At 37.0% G+C, this 26,516-nt stretch overlaps 1 protein-coding gene across 1 annotated transcript; it reads left to right on the forward strand.

Annotated features, from left to right (window-relative positions):
- The first annotated feature begins 9,202 nt into the window (after positions 1–9,202).
- On the forward strand, positions 9,203–10,142 carry LOC133780691 (uncharacterized). The gene is made up of 3 exons (XM_062220267.1): positions 9,203–9,431; positions 9,790–9,829; positions 9,951–10,142. Exons 1-3 carry the CDS (start codon positions 9,334–9,336, stop codon positions 10,134–10,136), a joined length of 324 nt encoding a protein of 107 aa, XP_062076251.1. The 5' UTR covers positions 9,203–9,333; the 3' UTR covers positions 10,137–10,142.
- The last annotated feature ends 16,374 nt before the right edge of the window (positions 10,143–26,516 follow it).

Consider the following 26,516-nt stretch of genomic DNA (forward strand, 5'->3'; position numbering starts at 1 on the left):
CCTGGCTGCCACAGCCAGTGGATTTTGGGAGATGTTTGTAATAAAACCTAGATTTTGTCGTTTAGCCGACTTGGTTATACTTATATGTTGTAAATATTTCTAAACAGTATTTTGGGATCCCAAGTGTTAAACTTTTATGATTTTCAATGAAATAGAGTTATTTCTAAAGTCTCTACTCTGTTTATGATTTAATTACACTTTTGCTTTAAAAGCCTCGATTAGCGAGTGAATGCACATTTTTAAACTCACTTAGTAACGGCTCTAAGGGAGTAGGGCGTTACACCCTTCTAACCTAATCAGGGCCTACATGCATACTAATACACATAGTCATGCATCACAAATATTCAAATAATCATACAACATGCTTTTAATCACTAAATAAAATATAATCCAGTTATGCCCTCCCAGCACACTAATCAAGGCCCTTAAGCCTTATTAGTAAATTTGGGTCGTTACACCCGAGATATTTCGGTAATTTCGAGGACGAAATTTCTGTGAGGAGGGGATAGTTGTAATAACCCGAATTTGCTAATAAGGCTTAGGGCCTTGATTAGTGTGCCTGGAGGGCAATATGCGAATTATTGTTTAATATGTGGATTTGTGTGAATATGTGATTAGTGATGCATGTTTAGGTGAATTAAATATGCATGTGGGCCCCATCTAGTTATTAGGGGCATGATTGTAATTTTAGCCTGTTGAGGGTGTAAACATGATAATTGTGATATATTTGTGATATATCTGTGTTACACGATCCGAGGCAGTTCTAGGGTGCGATTAGCTAGAAAGTCACAACGAGGTCGAAAATCCGACTCAGGGCGAGTCGAGGGGTATTTTGGGTATTATACACTTTATGAGGTTATTGGGTTATGGAAATAAATATTTGCAGATATATTTGAGGTTAGAATGTCTAGGAGGGAATATTGGGGAAATTTACCATTTTTCCCTCGGGGACGTTTTTGGTACCCCGAGCTTTGAGATAACCTTAGAAGCTTAAGTTGAATAAAACAAAGTTTAGGAAACACTCAGAATATAGGAACCGACCCACTCATTCTATCTCCCTCTCTCATCTTTTTCCTTGGAAGCTTGGAGGCCTAGTGACATCTAGGAGGAAACTAGTCAAAAACTAAGGAATTGGAGTTGGGATTTTGGGGAGCTTGAGGCTTGGAGCTTGGAGCTTAGGAGATCAGCTCAGAGACCCAATTAAGCAAGGGTAAGCCTTTAAATTATTTGAATTGTGCTTGAAATTTCTCCTGGTGTGTTAAGAGTTTTTCATGTTGGAGAGATGAAGATTCAACTTTGAGTTTTATGAGGCTTTGAACTAGAATTTTGGTTAGGTTTTGTTGCTGAATCTATAGTATAATCTCTGTGATGATTAGTTTGGATTGTTGGCTTGATTTTGGGGTCAATAAGATTGGTTTTTGGGATGAAAATGGTGAGTTTTTATGGGCTCGAGGGGTTGGGCCGCGACGCTGTTCTTGCTGAGCCGTGACCCTTAGAACTTGGGGCGTCTGGAATTGAAGGCGCACCGCGGCGCCCTTCAGGAAGGGCCGCGGCGCGTGTAGGCTATTTTGAGGTAGGGCCTCGGGTTGAGCTGGGGGCCGCGACATGAGTCCTTAGGGCCATGACGCTTTGCACATTTTTGGGTTTTTAAGAGGTTTTAGGCTCGGGAATTCAATAGTTAAGGCTCGGAATGTATTTTATCACCAGGATTGATACAATTCAATGCCCTGGAGACTAGAACCATAATCTAAAGCTATTTAATGGATTAGAACTTGATGAGTGGAAATTGTTAATGCGTTGTGACTAGGGTTTCGGCGAGGCTCGGACTAGGGAACTATGCTCGGGACATCGGTGCTTGGAAAGTTCAGGACACAGGTAAGAATACTATTGTTCCCATAGAGCTTGAGTTGCAGGGCTCGACCCTATATGATTGTGTTGTAGGGCGTGGCCCTTTAATTAAATTTGTATGTGTTTAAGTATCTGTTTAGCTATATTATGTGTACATATAAATGAATGAACAATGATGGCCGGGAACGACGAAGGCCAGGAACGGAAAAGGCTGAGAACGACAAGGGGCCGAGAGCAGCGTTTAGCACGCGGAGTGCGAGTTGCCAGGGCGAGACCCCAAGGGTTACCTGAGATATCCTTACGGTATAGTCCGCGAACCCAGGGCCTGGTAAAGTTCCTGGGACGGCATGGCCGTACGTGTTTAGCCTGATGATGGCTTGATTTTATGTTAAGTGTTTGATGTGCATATATTATCTGCTTGTGAGGGTTTTCTTGCTGGGCTTCAGCTCACGGGTGCTCTATGGTGCAGGTAAAGGCAAGGGGAAAATCAACCAACCTTGAGTATGGTGAGCGTGACGAGCAGCGTACATGTCTGGTCTGCCTGGCTGCCACGGCCAGGGGTGCTTTTGGGGGATGATTGTACTATACTTAAGTTTTGTCGTTTAGTCGACTCTGGTTATATTTTGAGTTGTAAATATTTCTAAACAATGTTTTTGGATCCCAAATGTTAAACATTTTATAATTTTTCAATGAGAGGTTTATTATCATGTTTAGGACACTGATTATGATTTAATTACACTTTAGTCCTAAAACCTCGATTAGCAAGTTAATTGCACATTTTAAACTCACTTAGTAACGGCTCTAAGGTAGTAGGGTGTTACACGGACCAAGTCCTAGCCTTCGGGACCTCGAATTCTACCAAACCAGGTTGTAGATTCGATCCCGAGCCTCACGGTTTGAAACTCGACCTTAAAACCTTTGCTGTCTCAAAAGAACCAGGCGAGCCGCGACCTGCCCCCAAGGGCCGCGGCGCGCCTCCCAGATAGAAAGCCCCCTGACTGGGGGCCAGGGGCGGGCTACGACTTACCCTTGAGGGTCGCAGTGCACTAGCTAGACAGAGCCTTGTCTAGGCTCTGGGGTTCGCTCAAGTCGCAGCACCCAAGAACACGGCCGCGACTTGACCCTGCGAACCCAGCACCCATGTATTCCTCAGCTTAAAACTCACAACAAATCACTTCCAAACCATCCCAAAGTCAAAACTAAAGTCCAATACAACATTATCATCAAACCAGCCATAAAACCCAAGCTATAAAACACTCAAAACACTACCAAAAACCCAATCCCAAAATCAAGCTTTGAAGCTTAAAAGTATCATAAAAACAGAGTAATAACTTCAAAATTCAAGCTTAAAATCATTACCTCAATCATTGAATTATCCCTTAGCTTTACCCATTGAAGAACATAGCTCAAACGTAGCTTCAATTCTCTTAATCTTAGCCTCAAAATCAAACCGAGAGAAAGAGGAAGAATGCACGGAGGAGGGGAGAGAGAGAGAGAGCCCTGCTCCATTTTCCTTTGGTTCTTTCTACAATCGTCCCTTGGCTAAGTTACCTAATTTAAACCTAAATGACTAAAATGCCCCTTGGGCCAATCTCCCTCTCAAAGCCATCCAAGAGAAATTTTTTCATTTGCCACCTACCCCGTTAATCATAATTAACATCTCACAATTCTCGTTACTCCCAATATCCTCAAATAATTACCAAATCATTTCCCATTACCCGCTCAATCCCGGTAATGTACTAAGTACCAAATTACCCCTAGGCTCACTCTGAGCCCAGTATTTAGCCCCGTTATGACTAAGCCGCTAACTTGCTTCCTAGGATTGCCTCATGGCGAATAGCTCAAATATATCCACATAATGTGGTCTCACCCATATATCACATACATGCAAATAAATATACAAATATGCCATCCACAGGCCAAAATTACAAAAATGTCACTCTTATAAGAAACAACCCCATATATATGCAAATAAAACCATATAATAACAAAATGCACATAATCATTCATACCATCACATAATAACACAACAAACCACTTATTTCACTCATGGCCCCTTAATCCAGGCACTAAGCCATATTAGGGAATTTGGGAGGTTACATGCTCCTTTCGTATCTATCCTAACTCCCCACGTGGATGTGGGCAAGTTTGTGACCCACCTCCAAAGTCCCCTTCAGACCCTGACCAACAACGTGGGTTAGCATGTAAACTAGCTCTCCGTCTGAAAAATGGAGAAAATTGAAGGCGCAGCTCCCCAAGATGTGATGCAGTCCACCCTGGGGATGATGCTGACCGTAAGTTTCCTCACCTGTCTTTTCAGTTTATCCCATCTTTTTCAATGATCTAACTTTTTGGTTGTTTTGATTGACAGTCGTATTTGGCCCAGGTCTAAGTAGGGGATAAGATCCTAGCTGAAGTTAAGAGATCAGCCACTCATCTAGAACAAGTCAAGGATAAGTGCAAGCAGATTGAGGATGCCACCTCACAAGAGTTGGATCAAGCTCGTGAGAAGACTGTGAAGCTCGAAGTAGATATTGAGATGTCCCAATCCTATGAGAAGATTGCAAGGCGTAGGCCTTTGAGGTGATCAAGGTTAGGGACCAGCTCCACAAAAAGGTTGGCGAGCTTTAGTTCAAGGTTGATGAACTCCAGTCCAAGGTGGATGGCCATGAAGCCAAGAATAACTCAATTGTGGAGGAGATGTTTTACAAGGTCTGGTGCTTCAACCAAGAAGGTGACTTCTCATTCCTAAGTATTGAGCTAGGAGAGTGTTATCATGCCAAATTCCAAGATCGCCTTGCGAATGTGCTCTCACAAAATGTGGAGCCTGCCTCGGAAGTCGGCGGAGATGTCAGAGAAGATAAAGTTTCTTCCCATGAGTAAGTTACTGAAGCTCAGGGTTGAGAGATCTCTGGCATTGAATTTCTTAACTTTTTCTTTTTTTATTTATTTATAATATCCCTTGTAATTAGGCCTTTAGGCCGAGACAATTTGCCTTTGTTGCTTTGTTTGAGGTTATTTATCCTCGTTCTAAATTCACTTTACTCTAATATTTATATATCTCCCTTCCATTATTGTGCTTTTATCTTTTGAACTTTATACACATTCGTAGTTATAGGGAGTTATTTTAGATCGAGGTACTTTTAGAACTTCATGCTTAATAGTTGACCGGTTGATTTTAAGGTTGTGGACCTGGTTATATCCAAGACTTTAATAGCTTAATATCATACATGTTAATATTTTGGCCTTGTACATTGTTTAGTTCCAGGTTTTATTTCTTTGAATTTTCTTATTTAGCTTAGTGAATATTCGAAATTGTTTTGAAAACTCGAGTTTTTTCAATCTAAAAAATTTCCAAATTTCCAAATTCTAAGTTACATAATTTTTTTCATAGACTTAGCAAAGCGATCATAATTTATGAATATTCTAGGTTGCTTTTACATAATGATAATACAAAAAAATTGGAGAAAAACTTGGTACCGTGTTTAAACTACACAACAACCATAACTTTATTCAATTAAATAATTAAAATTTTAAAATGAGATGGCCTTTATAAACAAGCCTTACAAACTTAAACTTAATCAATTACTGGTAATACTTCTTCAAATGCAAATCATTCTAAGTTTGAGGAATTGCTTCTCCACTTAGTCAAGCTAACCAGAATACGCCTTCTCGTAGATTTTCCATGATCTGATAAGGCCCTTCCTAGTTTGGTCCTAGTACGCCATCTTTAGGATCTTTATTTGCCAAGAACACCCTCCTCAACACTAGATCTCCTAACTTGAGCTATCTTTCTTTAACCTTAGAGTTAAAATAATGAGTTACCTTCTGTTGATAATGAGCGAGGTGAATCTGTGATTCTTCTCAACGTTCATCAATCAGATTTAGAGATGCTTGTAGTAAATTGTGATTATGCTCCTGGTTAAAGGTCCTTTGCCTGTGAGATGTCACTAAAGGTTTTGACCGAGAGCATTGCCTCACTTCCAAAGGTGAGTGAGAATGGTGTATGATTAGTACTCATGCAGTGAGAGGTTCTATATGTCCAAAGCAGTTGCGGGAGCTGTTTGAGCCATAACCCTTTAGCATCCTCCAACCTCTTTTTAAAGCTTGCTTTGAGGATTTTATTCACTGCCTCTACTTGTCAATTATCTTGTGGATACTCTACTGAGGAAAAGCTCATGATGAACCCATATTTTTCACAAAAATTGGTGAGCATATCGCTATCGAACTGGGTCCCATTGTCTGAAACAATCTTCCTTGGGAGCCAGAAGTGGCAAATTATGTTCTCTATAACAAAATCGAGTATTCTATTCAAGGTTATCGTTGTCAATGGTTCTTCTCCGTCCCACATTGTAAAGTAGTCCACGACAATCACAACATAGCGAACTCCTCCTTTACTGGTTGGCAATGACTCAATCAAATCTATCCCCCAGATCACAAAAGGCGAAGGTGAGGAGATCATAGTTAGCTTGACAAGTACAACCCAAGCTATTGTGGAGAAACATTGACACTTATCGCATTTATGAACATATGAAGTGGATTCTTTCTTTAGAGTTGGCTAGTGATATGACCCAACTATTTCTAAGACCTTGGGCCATTAAAACTACTAGACATAGCTACTATTTTTGAGAAAACATACATAAGAAATAATCATAACTTTATTAAAACCCCAAAATAAATATTGTATCAATAACATAAAAGTATAAAATAAAATGTGATGTGGTATGGGTACCCATTGTTTATAAATCATAAAACATAACTTTAATACTAATTGCGGAATTACATCAAAACATAATTTAAAAGACATAAAATAAATAATGTCACCCTCGATCAACACGCAGTCCATTGAATCCATTCATCCTTAACACACAAGCCAAGCTGCCAAGAATCCTTCCGCCTTCCATAATTCATTTTCCTGCATCACACTAAAATAAAGGAGTGAGCCTAATGCCCATCAAGGAAAATCTATTATAACATAAATCATAAGCATAAGACTATATCATAAACATATATTATAAAACATATGACTATAAAAACACATATCATATAGGACAACAATGGCCATCATAACTTCTTGGGGCTTGTTAGCTAAGCAAGTCATATGCCCATAAATTTGTGGGGCTTGCTAGCTAAGCAAGTCATATGCCCATAAATTCTTGGGGATTGCTAGCTAAACAAGTCATATGCCCAAGGACTATAAAACATATAACATAACATATATCATATCATAGCATAAAACATATATATAAACACATATATCTAGCCTATTTTCCTTACCAAAAGCCGGGATATTTGGGAACAAGAACGGGGTTGGAACACCCCTAAAACCAACAATAAGAATGGTGAGAATCTAAAGAAAAAGAGATGAAAAGAACACTAAACCATCCAAGAAGAAACTTACGAAGAAGAACCTTAAGTTTCAAGAACTTAAATACCTAATCAAGAATCATAAATAAGAAACTACACCAAATACATATTTAGAATCATAAATAAGAGACTACACCAAATTCCTATTTCCATAACACATGAATATAATACTAATAAAAAAGTATTATGGTAGTGTATTATATTGGGCAACACGTGAATGGGATATAAAATGAGTTACAGTGTTGGCGGGTGAGTGAATTTATTTAGAGGGAAACTAAAAATATATCTTTATTTTTTTTCTACTTCTCTCTCGTGTTCTCCTATATCTTGCCCAAATCACTCTCCTCTATCTTTGCCCAAATCACTCTCAGTGTAGAGCTCAACAAACGTGCAGGGGCGATGGTGAATCGGAGAATGACATGGTCGATTTGACGAGTGAGGTACACTTGATAGAGAAGGAAGATGCGGAGAGGTCCAAGAGGGAGAGGAGGGAGTTTGAGGAGAGGGAGAAGGCCTGGCTCGAGGCCATGGAGATGAAAAGGAAGAAGATGGAAGAAGAAGAAGAAGAATACGATGAACAACGAAAGAAGGCACTGGACGAAGAGTCTCGGAAACAACAGGTACTTTCTTCTTTTCTTTACTTTCTCGGAGTATTTTGGTTTTAACAGCTGTTTGGTTACTGGAAAAGAATGAAAAACAAACCAAATTATCACTTCTTTTTGAAATTTTCTGGTTGGAAATTGCTGGATGCTCAACATACATGGGTGAACAAGAGTATGAATCTACGGGAATGTAGGGCTAAATGTCTGAGCAATTGTTCCTGTACGAAATTGGGGACCCCAGTTGCTATGTCACCCCTGATGAGGTAAGTTTTTGTTCGTATAGTTCTATTCCGAATGAAATGGGAGAACAATAATTGACTGAGATAGTTATCTATTTGTCCTTAAATTCAAATTATTGATCTTCAGAATGTTTCATTCTCTCCCTTGTCAAGTTGCAAGGTTCTTTGTGTTGGAGCAAAATCCTCTGCTGGTTCGATCCCTGAAAAACTCTTGCAATTGATTCCAAAGGTGATGCTTTTAATGTTTCTGGCTGATTCATTATGTAATACATAAGCTGCAAATGGAGGTTTATTCTCTCCGTGTACCATGCTTGTGCTTGAAAGTTTTATTTGGAGCTCTGGTGCATATTTAATCACTAAAGAGAGCTCATCTTTCTATTGCTACCATTGAAATACCTTGATTTCAATAGTCTATGCAAATATGGGAGTCACTCTTATCTTTTATCGTTTGCTTTGGTCAAAGAGTGCTCATAAGTTCCAAGATCGTTATCCTTTGGTGGTACTAATAGCCTGTGTTCTTATAAAATAAGGACTGTTGGTGTCAGTCAATGCAATCGATTCTTGGTTAATTTAGCACTAATACCATATCCAGTGTAATTGGTTACATTTATTGCATCATTGGCCTACATGTTTGGAATGTCTCTGTGCTTGTTTAAATTTAAGTCATTTGAAGTGCTCAAGCTATTGTTTTTTTTACCATCTTAGCCAACGTCATATTCCCTAAGATTATGCTATCAGGAAGGAGTTAACCTTTTATCATAGTGTTTGCCTTCACTATTTAAGCATATATTTCTCCAGTGACATGTGATCTTCCCCTCTCCTTTCTTTCCGTCAACAGTTAACATTAACCATATTTTTGCTCTGTATTGAAAACCCTTTTTTGTTCCTTGGTCTGTGGTTATACTAATGTACTGTTGTTAAAATTTTCAGGACTGTGGTTGGAAAGGATGGGGTGAGATATCTTATGGAGGATATGAATGTGTTAAACGTGCAAAGGCTACAGAATTCCTGGTGGATAAGTTTTAAGATTTTGCCACGACTATTTATTTATTATATAATAAGACTATTCAAATGAGGGGAAAAAATGAATTTTTGAGTGTTTACATTGTATTAATCTATTTTTGTTGTTTTATTAGGTCAGATCATGGTTGGAAGAAATATTGTCTGGCATCAACAGTTCTATATTTTCTTATATAATTGGGGTCGATAGTCTGAAAGCAACTAGCATTGGTGATGACGCTTCATCTTCAGCCGCTAGTAATGATGTAAGGCTGCGTATGGATGGATTATTTGACCTGAAAGAACATGCAATCCAATTTACTAGAGACATTACAACATTATATACCAATGGACCAGCTAGTGGTGGTGGTATCAGGTCAAGTTCTTATCAGCTTCTGAACCTATTTCTTAATTTACTAGCGTTTTAATGAGCTTACACATTCCTTGGTGGTTATAGATTCATCTCTAGATGCAATAAATCTTTTGTTCTTTATTTTCATAATAATTGGTTTCCTGTGCTCAAAACCGAATGAGAAGTTGTAGATTGAATTGCTGTTAGAGCTCATGAAGTTAGTTATTTACTGATTATTGGTGCCTTCCTAAATATACAATCGAAGATATATTTAATAGAGATTGACCTTGCTGTATTCACCTTTATATTATGCGTTTTCTATTCCCCGATTGTTATGATTTATCTATTTCCACTGATTATTTTTTTTCTTTACTGACTGCAGTGTTGGACACAAGAGAGAGGTCATTCTTGAAAAACAACTGGTACTCTCTATGCTATATCATCTATCTCACCATCGATTTCCAAAATTAGTGTTTAATCTCTCCTCTTTGCACACCACAATATAAACTTCTGAGTTGTGTTTCTCTGTTTTTGGTCATTAAGCTCAATTGTGAACATGTTGCTTGGAAGACATCCATAAAGCGCACTGTAACAAAATCAAATCCTCCAAGAATTAGCCATGAAAACCTCATTAAAACTCCAGTTTCTCAAGGATCAGTAGAAGATGTTTCATTTTCTGAAAGTGACATCTCATCTGCGCACTGTAACTTGTGGGATGATTTTAATTAGCTTTAACATTTGCAAGTGGAGAGCATTTTATGGTAAGAGTCTTTACCCTTACTTCATTCATCTATTAATGTAATATTTTAGCTGAGTAATATTTTGACCTTGCAAATCCAAGAAGTATATGGTCTATAAAGAAATTGACAAGGTTTTATTCTAACAAAGTAACAATTGCCATTGAGGGTTAGCCAACATTCATGGCATAACATTAAAATTCATTTGAAACCAAATAGAACTTAAAGAAAATACTGATTTTGAATACACGTACAATATAGATATTTTTAAGCATACCTGGAAATTTTGAACAGAACATATGCATTGTTCTTGTGAATAAATTTTAGAATCGACCATAAGACATGGTTTGTGTGAATTGGATGGGAATTTTTTAACATGCACATACAGAGCATTTTTCTTGATATGTGTATATAACTGGTGTTATCATGTCATTTGTTGTTACTTTATTGGTATTCTATAAATATGAAAGAGATCAATGCTCTAAATCTGAGTTTGAATGTTTGCTATTTGTGTACTGTATACGTTTATTCATTTTTTTTCTTTCACTTTTGTCTGCTACCTTGTTTATAATATATGGTCAAATTTGTTAAAATTCCATTTAGATAGATAGCCATGTAGAGTATTTGTGGAATACAGTAGTAATATTCGGTCATTAATAACTCTACATACCTTTGAATATAACTAATAAAGGTAATATGTATATAGTTTGATGAAGCAAAACAAAAGAGCTGAAAAATGAGTAGCAGATCCCTCTATTAATCATAGACCAATAAGGACTCTACTCCTAGCAAAACCTCAAGGACTAGCACTGTTTTCTACAACAAAAACCCATTTCTATAACACAAAAATTTAACACTTTTAAAAAAGTATTATAATATATATATATATAAGTGTATATGTATATAGGCGGGACTTATTGCAATTTGGCGCCTAATTTTCCCCAGCCCCCAAAATTTTTCACACGGTCCCAATTGACTAAAAAATGTGTTATCATCCTCTCTCCTTCTCTCTCATTATTTCCTTCTGTTTTTCTTCTTTTTCTTGTATTCTTTTTTAATTTTCTATGTCTCATAATTCAAATCTCTCTTTCTCTTTCTCTTTCTTTTCTTCTCCTTTTTCCTCATCGTTCTCTCTCCTTTTTCTTGAATCTGTCTTTTGCTTTCATTGGGTAATTATTTGTTTTATTGTGATGGCTGAGGTATTTTTATATGAATGATGATGATTTATTTACCCAATAATCTGTTGCTTTTTTGATTGATTATTACTCCCAAGTTTTGATTGATTTTTTGAGCATTTAAGCTTGATTTTTGGGCATTTTAGCATTTCAGCTAGATTTTTGGGCATTTTGTTGTGTTTCATTTGCAAATTAGTCAATTGATAACTAATATTGTCTTATTTTTTTGGGCTCCTTCAAAAGGTGATTTGAGAGACTTTGTGGATTTGGTGGTGACTTTGAAGAGCATTATATTTGGACTCCTTTAAGAGATATATTGTCTTAATTTTTCTGTTGAATTCAATTGTATATTTATGTGATTGTATATATGTGTTTTGTTCATAAATTAAATAAATCTTGTTTGATAGTGTTTGTTTCCCCATATTGGTTTAAGAATTAATAAATAGCACCTGTAATGTTTTATTTTGGTGTAGCTATCTAAATTTCTTTTGTAAAAAATGGATGATATAGTGTTGAAAATTATCGATACATAAAAGGGAGAGGATCTCTTATGTTGAAATGCTATGTTCATTAATCATTAGATATGCTTGGTGCATTTGATGTAGTTTCAATTGTGGATTTGATATTCAAGTTTGTGTTTTGTTAAGGTTGATAGATTTTGGTTGTAATTATTCTTTTAATTTGAATGCATATAGTTATACTTTTAAAGATTATGATTATTCCTTTTAATTTTTTGTGACAAAAAGGATAAAGATATTTTAAGTGTAGAAAAGGAAACAACATTAAATTTGCTTCTAGTTGCTCTTTATTTTGGGTTTTGAAGAATTGAGGTTTAAATATGATGTTGATCAATATATTTTCAGTTTTTTTTTTGTATGAAAATATTGATGATTATTTATTTTATAAATTTTTATGTTGATACTTGAATGGTAGTCTCGTATTGTAAAACTTGTAGCTATTTAAATTCTCGTCAATTCTATTATCATAATTATACATATATGTATATAAATATAATGAAAGAGAGAAAGTTGAGCAAGAGCTAGCTAGTTTTAAGCATGTGTATATGCAAAGCCAAAAAAAGTGTTTACTTCTTTATAAAGTGTTCTCTTTTCTTTTGTTTTTCAATCAACTTTGTGTTTGGTATCTAACTTTTCTTGTAATGGTAAATGCATTTTTGTCTCTGTTAGGGTATTGTTCTTTTTGTGTGTATGGTGCTGTTCACTAGATCTGTATTTGCTCTTGGTGGAATTGTCTCAGTAAAGCCTTTAGATGATTGGCTGGGCAAAGGGTTGACTGGTGAGCAGAAAGGCTTTAGCTCTCCGTGTGCATCATCTGTTTATATTGGCTGGGCTATGGCTTCCGTAGTTGCTTTGGTGGTCACCGGTGTACTGCCAATTGTCTTGTGGTTTGCAACATACAAATTTTCCTTGTCTTCTGCAGTGTGTGTTGGAATATTCACAGGTAAATATATAATTTGATATCATATCAATTCATTTCCTTTAAAATAAAACATGCTATAAGACAAGTTCTTGAGGCTTTTATATATACTTATTTTTAATTGCATTTTTGAAGTATGCTATTAACTTTCGATTTTGTTGTACTTGTACTTGTGGCATTTTCTGGTGTATCGTATTTGGAGGTTATAAAGTCTAGATATGATGAAGTTCCAACAAGTCTTCTAGTTCTAAAGATACTGAAAATTTTATTATATAAAGAAAACAGTTCTTAAATAAAGAAAATCCAAATGCTCTGAAGTCATGATTTTTGAAGTTTTTTTTTTCTTTCTTATTAATTCTTACACAGATGCTACCTATGAAGAGAGGTTCCGCAATGGAGGTAAAACTCTCTGTGCTTTCTGATGCGAACCTTTTTTAGCTGGCTATGATTGTTATAATGTACAATAGTTTCTTTTAACTTGAAAGACTGGAGCTAGAGGTCATGCTGCAAAAAGGAGTGAAGTTTGAGATAGAAGCATTATCTGTGCGTGCATTATCCTTCTTATCAGAGTAATCCATTTTTCAAGTGTTTGCTTCTTAGACTGAATCAAGATTTATTTACATAGATAGATACTGTACATACTATTATTAAAACATTACTGGAAATTGACTTATCCTTTTCATATCCTAAAGGTCAATTATAAGACAAGGAATTCTCATAATTATCATAAGAAAAACTTTCTTTCTTTGATAATGCATATATATGAAGCTATTGATAAAAAAAAAAACTAGTTTGATTTATAATTTAGCTTTATATGAAAAGGGTATTTGGAAAAAGTTACAAAATGAGGTGAAATTAATGTAGAGGCACATATCAAGGATTCAATAATGTATGACTATGAATTATCATTATCAATGCCCATGTAATATCTATCTTTTTTCACATAATGGTTAATCATTATAAAAACAAACAAGTTCTTAGAAGAAATCCACACTTGAATAGTCTTAATCAAACTCATGGTATAATTAATAAAAACACTAGTGATTATCTGGTAGTTATTGTTGTTTGTATTTTCTTGTTCAAATTGTATTGATTATTCACACATTGATCATTCAAATCATATAGGCATCTACAAGCGTTCATGAGTTTGTTCATTTGTTAGGCATGATTTGCTTAGATTTGCCTCTCCCACGTTTGGTATAGCATTTTTAAGTATTTATCGACTTTAAACTACCTGAGAAGAACAGTATCTTTTATTGGTTGGTAGGTTGTTATTCCCCATGATGGTTATTTAAAATTTGTAAGAGAGCTTTGCTCAAAATACAATATTTTAATGATTGCTGATGAAATCCAATCTGGCTTAGCTAGATCAGGAAAATTGTTGGCTTGTGATTGGGAAGAAGTTCGCCCAGATGTAGTGGTAAGCCATCACTTTCTTTTTCACACTCTACTGATATTTATATGTATTAGAGTGTCGCCAAAGTTCATTCACTAAATGAAAGTTTATATTTATTCTTTTTTGTTCTTTCCAGATATTAGGAAAAGCCTTGGGTGGTGGACTGATCCCTGTAAGTGCAGTTCTTGCAGACAAAGATGTGATGCTCTGTATCTGACCTGGAGAGCATGGAAGGTTTGCAGTTATAACTGTTCATGACCTCTATCTTATTTCAGAGAAAGCAATTTAAGTAGTGGCTTTATTATTCAGGAACTTGTTGATATTAATTCTAATCATTACTAGCTAATGCACATTTATGGCTCCTAAAACCAAAAATAAATATCAGTTGTGACTTTGCCTCAATGTATTTTATAAGATGTTAATAAAGAGAGAACCATATCTCCACCAAAAAATGTTTATGAAAAAGTGTAAGTAGTATGAATAAGGTCTATAGACTCTATATGTATTGTTCGCACAACATACCAGGAAATTCTGTTTAGCATCACAGGTTGTTACTACTCATTGAAAATATTTTGCTCCTATTTTCTTTTAAAACCCTTGTTGGATTGGTGCCTTTTTTTAGGTGACAAATAATGAATTTGTGTCTAAAAAAAATGATGGTTCTATTTCTTGAATTGCATGTCATACCATTCAGTATTTCATTCTTTCTTATTTTTCCAATTTGCTTTTCATAATAGGTCGTCTTTATATTTTCTTTTCTTTCCAATTGACACTTACCAGGCAAGAGCTCACCTTGCTTTAATTTGTCATATATATACTAATGTTTACTGAGGTCAATTTGTTTGAGAATTTTTGCTCTTTTTCTTTATTTAATTCAATTAGTTGTCTTCTCAGATTTTGTTTGGTTATGAATTCTCATTTTAGCTCACAGATTCAAGAAACACCACACAAGAGACATTATAAGTTCATAGTTCAAAGCTTCAAGCATTGAAGAATGTATTTTTCTTCTTATTATTCTCAGTTTTCATATCCACCACAACATCATTTTCTTTGCTCTTTTAACTGTTAACTGAAATATATTCAATAGGACCCTATTACTAATCATTATTCTCTGCTATGATTATTTGTGTGTGTGGTGCACAATGTTTTAGTACTGTTGTTAAAGCAGCCAAGAACAGATGACACTGCATCTGTTTTTGTTTCGTTTTGGCAAAGTCAATCCCATTGCTTATTGGTCTAATTGGTATGAAGCCAAGAAGTTCCCAATCATTTCTTCCCATACTTTTGACTCAACTGGCCATCCCTTCAACATTTCCAGGTTGTTATGGAGGGTTGTCCTGTTTTCTGATTTAGTACATGTTTGGTTTCCAGGTTGTACAGTTATTTTAGTTAATGCTATGCTCTCAGACTACAGAATTTGTTTGCTTGCTGTTTTTTTATTTTGCTAGTTTGTTTTCTGATTATTGTCTTGAATAATGATTGTTCATAATGAAGATCATCTTTTAGTGTTCAGATTTCAAAAAAAAAAAAAATATCAAGTATATGGTTGCTTAGTACTTTTTTCTAATACTAAGAGTCTAAGACCTCTACTTTTTGTCTTCAATACACTCCTGCAATAGATATTTGGAGCATAGGATGTATTGGCTGCATAATGATTGTCTTTCAGGGTCATTTATTGATTATTTTGTTGATTTTTCATTGGTGGTTCTATTAAAGTTTACATTTTTCTTTTCCTTCGTAGTTTTTTGATTGGATTTATTGCTTTAAATTTTTCAGGAATCACTTTGCATTTAGTTTTGGGACAGAGAAAGTTTTGATGATGGTCCTATTCAGTGTCTTCTTTGAAGCCTAGAAGGTGAATTTCCCTTTAGGACTGTGGAACTTATTCGCCTCTTATGAGATATGAGATATGAGATTCGATGTATCTACCCTAGAAATAATAGTATCATTCTAAATGCTTTTGTAACTCAATTTTGAAGGCTTTGTGTTGGGCAGCTATAGAATATTTTGTGTTGAAAGTAGTAACTTTTTAATATGTTGAATATTTAAGACTAATTGAATACTTAAAGAACATTTTGTTGTTGATGACAGTGTTGAATGTTTTAAACTAATTTGTGGATTGTTAATACAATGTTGAATGTTTTTACTTTTTGTTATTTGAAAATCAAGTTCATTTAATGATGCTAGTATATATTAGAAAGCTAATTTTAATTATATAAAAAAATTAAAATATAATAGAAAAAATTAGTGTTATATAAATGAATATATAATGAGAATTTAAACTTATCTAAATATTAAAATAATACGAAAATTGTGTTATAATATCTATTACAATAACACTTTTTATGTACAGAATTTTGTTATGCAAACTTCATTATATAACACATTATTTGTGTTATACTAAAGTGTAGTATGACACAAAAAATGTGTTATACTAAAGTGTAGTATAACACAAATTTCTAAGTATTGAAATGTGTTATATAATCGACTATAAATAATATAATTAAACACTTATCTATTTATTAAAATAACACAGAAAGTGTGTTATCGTTGACATTATAATAACACATATGTATAGCAATGATAAAGTGTTATGTAAAGTACCCTGACCTACGATAACATAGTCGGTCTTAACACATCAAAAAGTGTTATGGTATGTTTTGATAACACATTTTTGGTGTTATTAAAAGCATTTTTTCTTGTAAAAGAGAACTAAAGAACCATATAGAACTGAACTTAGGAATAGGAACACCTTGAATGATCTTATGGATTGGTCTAAACCTCAATACTGAAATCACACTAAATCTCACTTCCCAAGTGTTTATAAAATCTTAGAATGATAAAGCTTTAACCCAAAACCCAAGTGTATCTCTCTATAGTAACACTAGCACCTTGGAGGCTCTGATCAAATGCTTGAAGAATGAAGAAAATGGCTGAGCACTAGGTGCAATTTATAGAGTTCAAGGAGTGAAACTAACGCCTTTTAATTTGAATAAATAAATGATTATAAAATGAGAAAGATTTGAATTTTTGTTCAACTGGCGCCCAGAACTCGGTCAAAATCGTTCAAAGGCAGGTCTAAGTGGTTAAGGCTATTTTTAAAATTGAAAAACCAAACTTTTCAAAAAACTCACATGGAGCCTATATATCGCCCCCCATAGGCGATATATCGCCTCCCTCTGTATTCTCGAGCCTCGATCGATCGTTCGTGCAAAGTCGACGTGTTTTCCGTATCTTTTGTAGGTGATATATCGGCCCATATAGATGCGATATATCGACATATGTTGATATATTAAACGTGCAATTGCACTTTTTCATCATATTTTGAATTGAATAAATAGCTTTGACTGAGTCATAATACGATCCTAACAGTTTCTGGAAGGTTCTAGAGCTTCTAGATCTTTCTTTTATTAAAACTATCCATAAAAAATATTTAATGCCTTAATAATCATGATTGTGACAAGTGTTATGTTCTTAATGGTTCTATCTAAACCGTAGGTTATAATAACAATATATCTAAGACCAACAATATTAATCAAACCTTATGTTATAATTAATATTCTTACACTATAGGTTAAACTTATAAAATCCATAACTGTTGCTATGAGTGTCCAACTAATTCCCGGCTTGAACCAAAATCCACGGAATCTAACATACTACAAACTACTACTACTATCTAACTAGCTATGTAAATATTCCGGGACACTACAATTCTCCCCTACTTAAAAGAATTTCGTCCGCGAAATTTCCTTACCAAACAATTTTGGAAACCGTGCTAACATGTCCTCCAACTCCCACGTTGCTTCTCGTTCATCCCTCTATCTAAGATGCTAACCGGTCGTTCCTCGTAACTCAAGTCTTTCTGGAGTGCTATTGTATCGTACTTGAGGACGTGAGATGGGTCTAACACATATCTACGTAACATCGAGATGTGGAACACATTATGGCAATCTGCTAGAGTTGGCGGTAGGGCTAATCTATAGGCAATTGTTCCCACCTTGTCCAATATCTCAAAATGACCTATAAATCGGGGACTAAGCTTGCCTTTCTTCCCAAAATACTTCACACCTTTCATAGGAGATATCTTTAAGAAGACTTGATCTCCGACTTTGAATTCCACATCACGCCGCTTGGCATCCGCATAACTTTTCCGACGGCTCTGAGCAGCGAGCATACGATTTCTAATCAGCGCAACTGCATCCTGAGCTTCTCTAACAGCTTCGGGTCCAAGAAGTTGCCTTTCTCCTACCTCGTCCTAATGTAACGGTGATCGACACCTCCTTCCATAGAGTAACTCATAGGGTGCCATCCCGATTGTTGACTGGTAGCTATTGTTGTAGGATAATTCTATCAGCGGTAAATACTTACTCCATGATCCTCCAAAATCAAGTACACAAGTGCGCAACATATCTTCTAAAATATGTATGGTACACTCAGACTGACCATCGTTCTGTGGATGAAATGCCGTACTGAGACTTAACTTGGTACCCATGGCTTGCTGCAAGCTTCCCCAAAATCTCAATGTAAACACCGATCCTCTATCGGACACTATGGTCTTAGGGATTCCATGCAGCCTTACTATTTCTTGAACAAAAAGGTCTGCATATTGATCTGCTGTGTATATAGTCTTGACAGGCAAGAAGTGAGCTGACTTGGCTAGTCTATCTACTATTACCCAAGCCAAGTTGTGCTGCTTATTTGTTTGTGGCAATCCCATCACGAAATCCATGGTTATGTCGTCCCATTTCCATTCTAGAATACTAAGCGGTTGCAATAAGCCTGCAGGTCGCTGATGTTCTGCTTACACTTGCTCGCATACTAAGCATTTAGACACATACTCCGCTACATCTTTCTTCATTCCTGGCCACCAATACAATGCCTTAAGGTTGTGAGTCATCTTAGTCGACCCTGGGTGAACTGAGTATGGGGTTTTGTGTGCTTCTTCTAAAATCTTCATCTTAATTCCATGATCATTTGACACACATACCCAGTCCTTATATCTCAAGAAACCTTGTCCTGATATCGAGAAATCTGTGGCCTTGCCTTCTTTAACAATATCCATATGTGCTACTAATGTGTCATCATGCCCTTGTCCGATCCATATATCTTCTAACAGACTTGACTGGATGGACAAGTTAGCCAGTTTACCAATGACTACTTCTATTCCGGCATTGATCAGCTCTTGCTGTAGCAGCTTTTCTATTCCAGCTAACGCTGTTAGACTTCCATAACTCTTCCTACTTAGCACATCAGCAACTATGTTTGCCTTTCCTGGGTGGTATAGGATTTGTCAGTCATAATCCTTCACTAGTTCTAACCATCTGTGCTGCCTCATGTTGAGCTCCTTTTGCGTGAAGAAATACTTTAAGCTCTTGTGGTCTGTAAAAATCTCACACCGTTCTCCATAAAGAGAATGGCGCCAGATTTTCAATGCAAAGACCACCGCTGCCAACTCCATATCGTGTGTTGGATAGCGTTGCTCGTATTCCTTCAGCTGCCTTGAGGCGTAGGCTATCACTTTTTCATTCTGCATTAGCACATAACCCAAACCTTGCTTCGACGCTTCATAGTAGACTACAAACTTGTCGTTGGGTGTCGGTACACAAAGTACTGGTGTTGAGCATATCCTATCCTTAAGCAACTGGAAACTTTCTTCACACTTATCCGTCCAGTTGAACCTTCGTTGCTTCCGGGTCAGGTTGGTGAGCGAAGCGGCTATCTTAGAAAAGCCCTCTACAAACCTCTGATAATAACCTGCTAGTCACAGAAAACTTCTTACCTCTGACGCTTTTTTAGGTCTTGGCCAATCCTTCACAACCTCTACCTTAGATGGGTCTACTGCAACTCCTTCCTTGGATACTATGTGGCCGAGTAACGCTACTTGCGAAAGCCAAAATTTGCACTTCTTGAACTTGGCGTAAAGTTGATACTCTTTCAATCGCAACAAGGTCAACCTTAAATGTTCCTCGTGCTCGACATCATCCTTTGAATACACCAATATATCTTCGATAAATACTATGACGAATCCATCCAAGTAATCCTTGAAGACCCTATTCATTAAATCCATAAATGCCGCTAGAGCATTGGTAAGACCAAAAGACATAACCAAAATCTCGTAATGCCCATAACGAGTTCTAAAAGTTGTCTTGGGAATATCCTCTTCCCGTACCTTGAGTTGATAATATCCGGACCGTAGATCAATCTTTGAAAACATGGTCGTGCCTCAGAGTTGATCAAACAAGTCGTCAATCCAGGGTAGCAGGTACTTATTCTTAATTGTCACCTTATTCAGCTTGTGGTAATCTATACACATCCACATGCTTCCATCCTTCTTCTTCACAAATAGAACCAGTGCTCCCCATGGAGAATGGCTCGGTTTAATGAAACCCAAGTCTAAGAATTCTTGTAGCTGCGTCTTAAACTCCTTGAGTTCGGTAGGTGCCATCCGGTATGGTTCCTTTGAAATAGGCTCGATTCCCAATACTTGTTTGATTGTGAAGTCAATTTCCAGAGTCGGCAGCAACCTTGGTAAGTCGTCAGGAAATACCTCTGGAAATTCCTTTATAATGCGGATGTCTCCAACCTTTAGTGGTGTTTCCTTAACCACATCTGTGACGTTGGCTAAGAATGTGGGACATCCTTTTTCTATCATTCTTTGAGCTTTGAGAGATGAGATATGCGGCGTATGTAGTCCTGAAACTTTGCCCATAAAGCATAGTCTCTGACCGTCAAAAGTCTCGAACATCACTTTCTTGCGTTTGCAGTCGATGGTTGCGCCATGCCTTGCTAGCCAATCCATGCCTAGTATCACGTCGAAGTCTTTGATCTCTAATTCTATCAGGTCTCCTTCTAGCTCTACGTCCTTAATTTTGATCGGTACACCTTGTACTATCGATGATGATAAGACTATTTCACCCGAAGGCAATTCTGTCACAAACATAGTTCTAAATCTTTCACAAGGGTTGTTTAATTTCTCTATCATTCCTAACGAGATATACGAGTGAGTGGCTCCCAAATAAAATAATACTGAACATACATTATTGAGGATAGGAATCTAACCTGTGAACACTTTCTTACTAGCTTCAGCTTCTCTCTGGGTCAAGGCAAAGACTCTGGCAGGAACCATCTTGTTGTCCCTTTTCTCTTTTGGCTTGAGCTGGGGACATTCTCTCTTCCGGTGACCTTCCTGACCACAATTGTAGCATCCCTTGGTGTTTGCACGGCACTCACCAGGATGTTTCTTTTGGCACTTAGAGCACTGCAGGTATTCTACATAACCCGACCTACTACCTCCATTGTTCGTCCGTGCTCTTTTATCGTTGTCAGATTGCTTATTGTCAGGATGCCTTCTCTTCTGACCATTATTGTTGCTAGGCTGATGGTTGTTGTGGTGGTTGTTCCGACCATTCTGAGGTTGACTCTACTGTTTAGGCTTAGTCTTACGGGCCTCCTCCTTACTAACATTTTCATGAAGCCTTTATACTTCTATAGCCATTTCTAGAACATTAGCATAAGTAGTAGTTCCAGGATTTGCTAGCTAAACCCCTAGCTCAATCTTTGGTCTAAGTCCTCTAACGAACTGGTAACCCTCAGAAAGTCAGTTGGAACCAACTATGGTGCAAACTTGGCTAGTCGGTCGAATTGCCGAGCATACTCTGCTACCGTCAAGTTTCCTTGCTTCAGACTAGTGAACTCCTCGACCCTTGTAGCGATGACAGCCGAGTTGTAGTACTTCTTGTGGAACAACTCCACAAATCTTGTCCATGTCATGGTGGTGACGTCATTAGTCTGTTGTACTACGTCCCACCATATTCTAGCATCCTTCTTTAGTAGAGACGAAATGCAGGATATACTATCCAGGTTGCTAAGATTCATGTGCGCTAGGATCGGCTCTACATTTCTAAGCAATTCTTCCACCTTGAAGGGGTCGGTTGTCCCTTCAAATTTTGGAGCGTGTTGCTTATGAAACTGCTCATAGATTGGCTCCATGTACTGAGCTGGGTAGGGCGCATAGTTTTCCATTGGCCACGCCCCATACGGACCAACTTGTTGGGGTGCTGGAGCCATTTGCTGAGGTTGAGTCTGTGGCTAAGACTAATAGTTATGATTTCTTATGAAAAAAAAATTATACAGCCTTTTTTATTATTAGGGTGTGTTTCTATACTTATAAAAATAAGCCATCTTTATTATTTTCTAAGTGTGTTTCTAATCATCCTATATGACTTAATTCTAAGGCTCGAAACTCGTCGTTGTTCCAAAGTTGTAATGACCCAACTACTCTAGACTTTTGGACCATTAACGAAAACTATACATAAACACTAATCCTTCATAAATTTTTACAAGTGAAAAGACCATAACTTTATTAAGAAACTTGTAATAATAAAAGTTAAACTTACATAAAATATCAAGTAGGATATGGGATCCCATTGTTTTAAAATCAAAACATGACATAATTAAAAAGAGATTTGCATAATAAAATGCGGAAAAATACATGTAAAAACCATAAGAAACAAAACTACATCCTCGAATCGAAACGCTCGGCTCTTGAATCCATTCCGCCTCAATACACATTCTCCAAGCTTCCAAGAACCTTTCCCGCTACTAAGACTATTTTCCTGCACATATAAACAAAAAGGAGTGAGCCTAATGCCCAGCAAGGAAAATCTAACACATAGTCCATACACATAAATTTCATAAAAACATAAAAAAAAAATCATAACATAACACTTATATCACATACATACTATAATGGCCATTATTACTTGGGGTCCCATAGACTAAACAAGTCATATGCCCATTAGATTAGTGGGGTCTTGCTAGCTAAGCAAATCATATGCCCATAATCTATTTGGGGCTTATTAGTCATATAGGTCATATGCCCAAGCCTACAGACATACTTAACATAACATATTTCATAACATAAAAATCATAAGATAACATATAAAAACATATAACATATAAATTCTATCCTATTTTCCGTACCAAAATAACCGGGATATGGGAACTGATTTGGGACCTTGGAACACTCCTAAAAACCATTTATAATATGGTGAGTATATTTGAAGAAAAGGGATGAAAGTGAAGAAGAAACTATGCTATCAAAATATACTTACCAAAAACCTTGTGCTTAAGAACTTGGATTTCCTAACCAAGAATAAGAATAAAGTTAGGATGAGTAGAAGACTATGAGAATTTTAAAGAACATAATACAGAAATGGACTAGAGTTTGGAAATACCTTGAAGACTTCTATGATCAATCTAAACCTTGAACCGAAATGTGTATAGAACCTTACTTTCCAAGTGTTTAGTAAGCTTGTAGTGATCAAGCTTATAATTCCCAACCCAAGTGTTTACACTCTCACACTCACCTAGCAACTTGCAGCCTCTGAACTTAGAGTAATAGATGAATAAATGGCTGGGAACTAGGTCCTATTTATAGAGTTTAGGAATGAAAAGATCTCATTTAACTTGAATAAAAATAATGGATTTTTAAGTGAAAATAATTTGAATTATCGTTCAGCAGAGGCTGAAGACTCGTTCAGAAAGGTGCTGGACTTATCAAGAGGTTGAGAGTTTGAATGGAAAACATTTTTGAAAACTTTCAAAATATGCGAAGGGAGGCGATATATTGCCCCCTATAGGTGATGTATCGCCTGGACCATTATGCCCGAGGCAATCGTGCATCGTTTCGTGTTTTCTGTATCTTTGTATTGCGATATATCGCCCCCTATAGCTATGATATATCGGCATACGCTGAATATTTAAACAAGAAATTACACATTTTTAGCTTAATTTGAATTGAGTAAACAGCCTTGACTAAGCCCTCTAACATTTTCAAAGCTGCTGACTAACCTTAGAGTATTCAAATTTTAACCTTAATAAATTTAATCCTCAAAATACTTAATCATAATAATCCTATACATAACATGTGCTATTATCTTATTGGTTCCTATCTAAACCTTATAGTATAATAAATATTATCCTCAATATCAGTCATATTAATCAAACCTTAGGTTAAAATTAATATTCCAAAACTATAGGTTAAACTTAGAAAATCTACACGTACTACTATGAGAGTCCAAATAAATCCCGGTCTGAACCAAAAATCGACAGTTATAAAGATAATACTATTATTACTATTATACTACTATCTACTTAGCTAAGTAAAGTTCTTGGACTCTACAATTCTCCCCTACTAAAAAGAATTTTTTCCTCGAAATTTACTTACCAAATAATTCCGGATACCGGCCTTGCATGTCCTCCTCCAACTCCCACGTTGCCTCTTGTTCAGAACTATTACTCCATAGGACTTTGAGTATAGGAAAGCTCTTGCACCATAACTGCTTCATCCCCCTATCTAGGATGCTAACCGGTCGTTCCTCTAACTTAAGTCTTTCTGGAGTGCTATTGTATCGTACTTGAGGACGTGAGATGGGTCTGACACATATTTGCGTAGCATCGAGATGTGGAACACGTTGTGACTATCGACTAGTGCTGGCGGTAGGGCTAGTCTATACGCAACTGGTCCCACTTTGTCCAATATCTCAAAAGGACCTATGAGTTGGGGACTAAGCTTGCCTTTCTTCCCGAACCGCTTGACACCTTTCATAGGAGATATCTTCAGGAAGACTTGATCTCCAACTTGGAATTCCACATCGCGTCGCTTGGCATCCACGTAGCTTTTCTGACGGCTTTGGGAAGCAAGCATACGCTGTCTAATAAGCGCTACTGCTTCTTGAGCTTGTCTAACAGCTTCGGGGCCTAGAAGCTGCCTTTCTCCTACCTCGTCCCAGTGCAATGGTGATCGACACCTTCTTCCATATAACAACTCATAAGGTGCCATCCCGATCGTTGACTGGTAGCTGTTGTTGTAGGAAAACTCTATCAACGGCAAGTACTTGTTCCATGATCCTCTAAAATCTGAATCTTACGCTCGGACTGCCCATCTGTCTGAGGATGAAAAGTTGTACTAAGACTTAACTTAGTACCCATAGCTTGCTGTAAACTTCCCCAAAATCTCGATGTAAACATTGATCCTCTATCTGACACTATTGTCTTGGGGATTCCATGCAACCGTACTATCTCTTGGATGTAGATGTCTGCATATTGGTCTGCCGTGTATGAAGTCTTAATAGGCAGGAAATGAGCCGACTTGGTTAGTCTATCTATTACTATCCAAGCGGAATCATGCTGCTTATTCGTTTTTGGCAAACCCATCACGAAGTCCATAGCTATATCGTCCCACTTCCATTCTGGTACACTAAGCGGTTGCAATAAGCCTGCAGGCCGCTGATGCTCTGCTTTCACTTGCTGGCATATAAGACACTTAGATACATACTCTGCTATGTCCTTCTTCATCCCTGGCCACCAGTAGATTGCCTTGATGTCATAAGTCATCTTGGTAGATCCTGGGTGAACTGAGTACGGGGTACTGTGTGCTTCTTCCAGAATCGTCTTCTTAATACTTTGATCATTTGGCACGCATACCCGATCCTTATATCTCACTAAACCTTGGCTAGAGATTGAGAAATATGTAGCTTTGCCTTCTCTGACTGCACCCATACGTGCTGCTAGTGTGTCATCATGTCTCTGTCCAATCCATATGTCCTCTAGCAGATTCGATTGGATAGACAAGTTAGCCAGCTTGCCTATAACTACTTCTATTCCGGCACTGATCAGCTCCTGCTGTAGCGGCTTTTCTATTCCGGATAAAGCTGCTAAATTTCCATAACTTTTCCTGCTAAGTGCATCGGCAACTACGTTCGCCTTCCCCAGGTGGTATAGGATTTCGCAGTCGTAATCCTTTACTAACTCTAACCATCTTCGCTGCCTCATATTGAGCTCCTTCTGAGTAAAGAAGTACTTTAAACTCTTGTGGTCCGTATAAATCTCGCACCATTCTCCGTAAAGATAATGGCGCCAGATTTTTAACGCAAAGACCACCGCTGCCAACTCCATATTGTGAGTTGGATAGCGCTGCTCGTACTCCTTCAATTGTCGTGAGGCACAAGCTATCACCTTGTCATTTTGCATTAGCACGCAACCCAATCCTTGCTTCGATGCATCGCAGTAGACTACGAACTTATCGTTAGGTGTCGGTACACTAAGTACTGGTGCTGAGCAAAGCTTATCCTTAAGCAACTAGAAGCTTTCTTCACACTTATCATTCCAGTTAAATTTTTGTTGTTTCCGGGTCAGGTTGGTGAGCGGAGTGGCTATCTTAGAAAAGCCCTCTACAAACTTCCTATAATAACCTGCTAACCCTAGAAAGCTTCTTACTTCAGATGCGTTCTTTGGTCTGGGCCAATCCTTCACGGCCTCTACCTTTGATGGGTCTACTGCGACTCCGTCTCTGGATATAAAG

Source organism: Humulus lupulus, chromosome 5 (assembly GCF_963169125.1).
Source record: "Humulus lupulus chromosome 5, drHumLupu1.1, whole genome shotgun sequence".
NCBI lineage: Eukaryota > Viridiplantae > Streptophyta > Magnoliopsida > Rosales > Cannabaceae > Humulus > Humulus lupulus.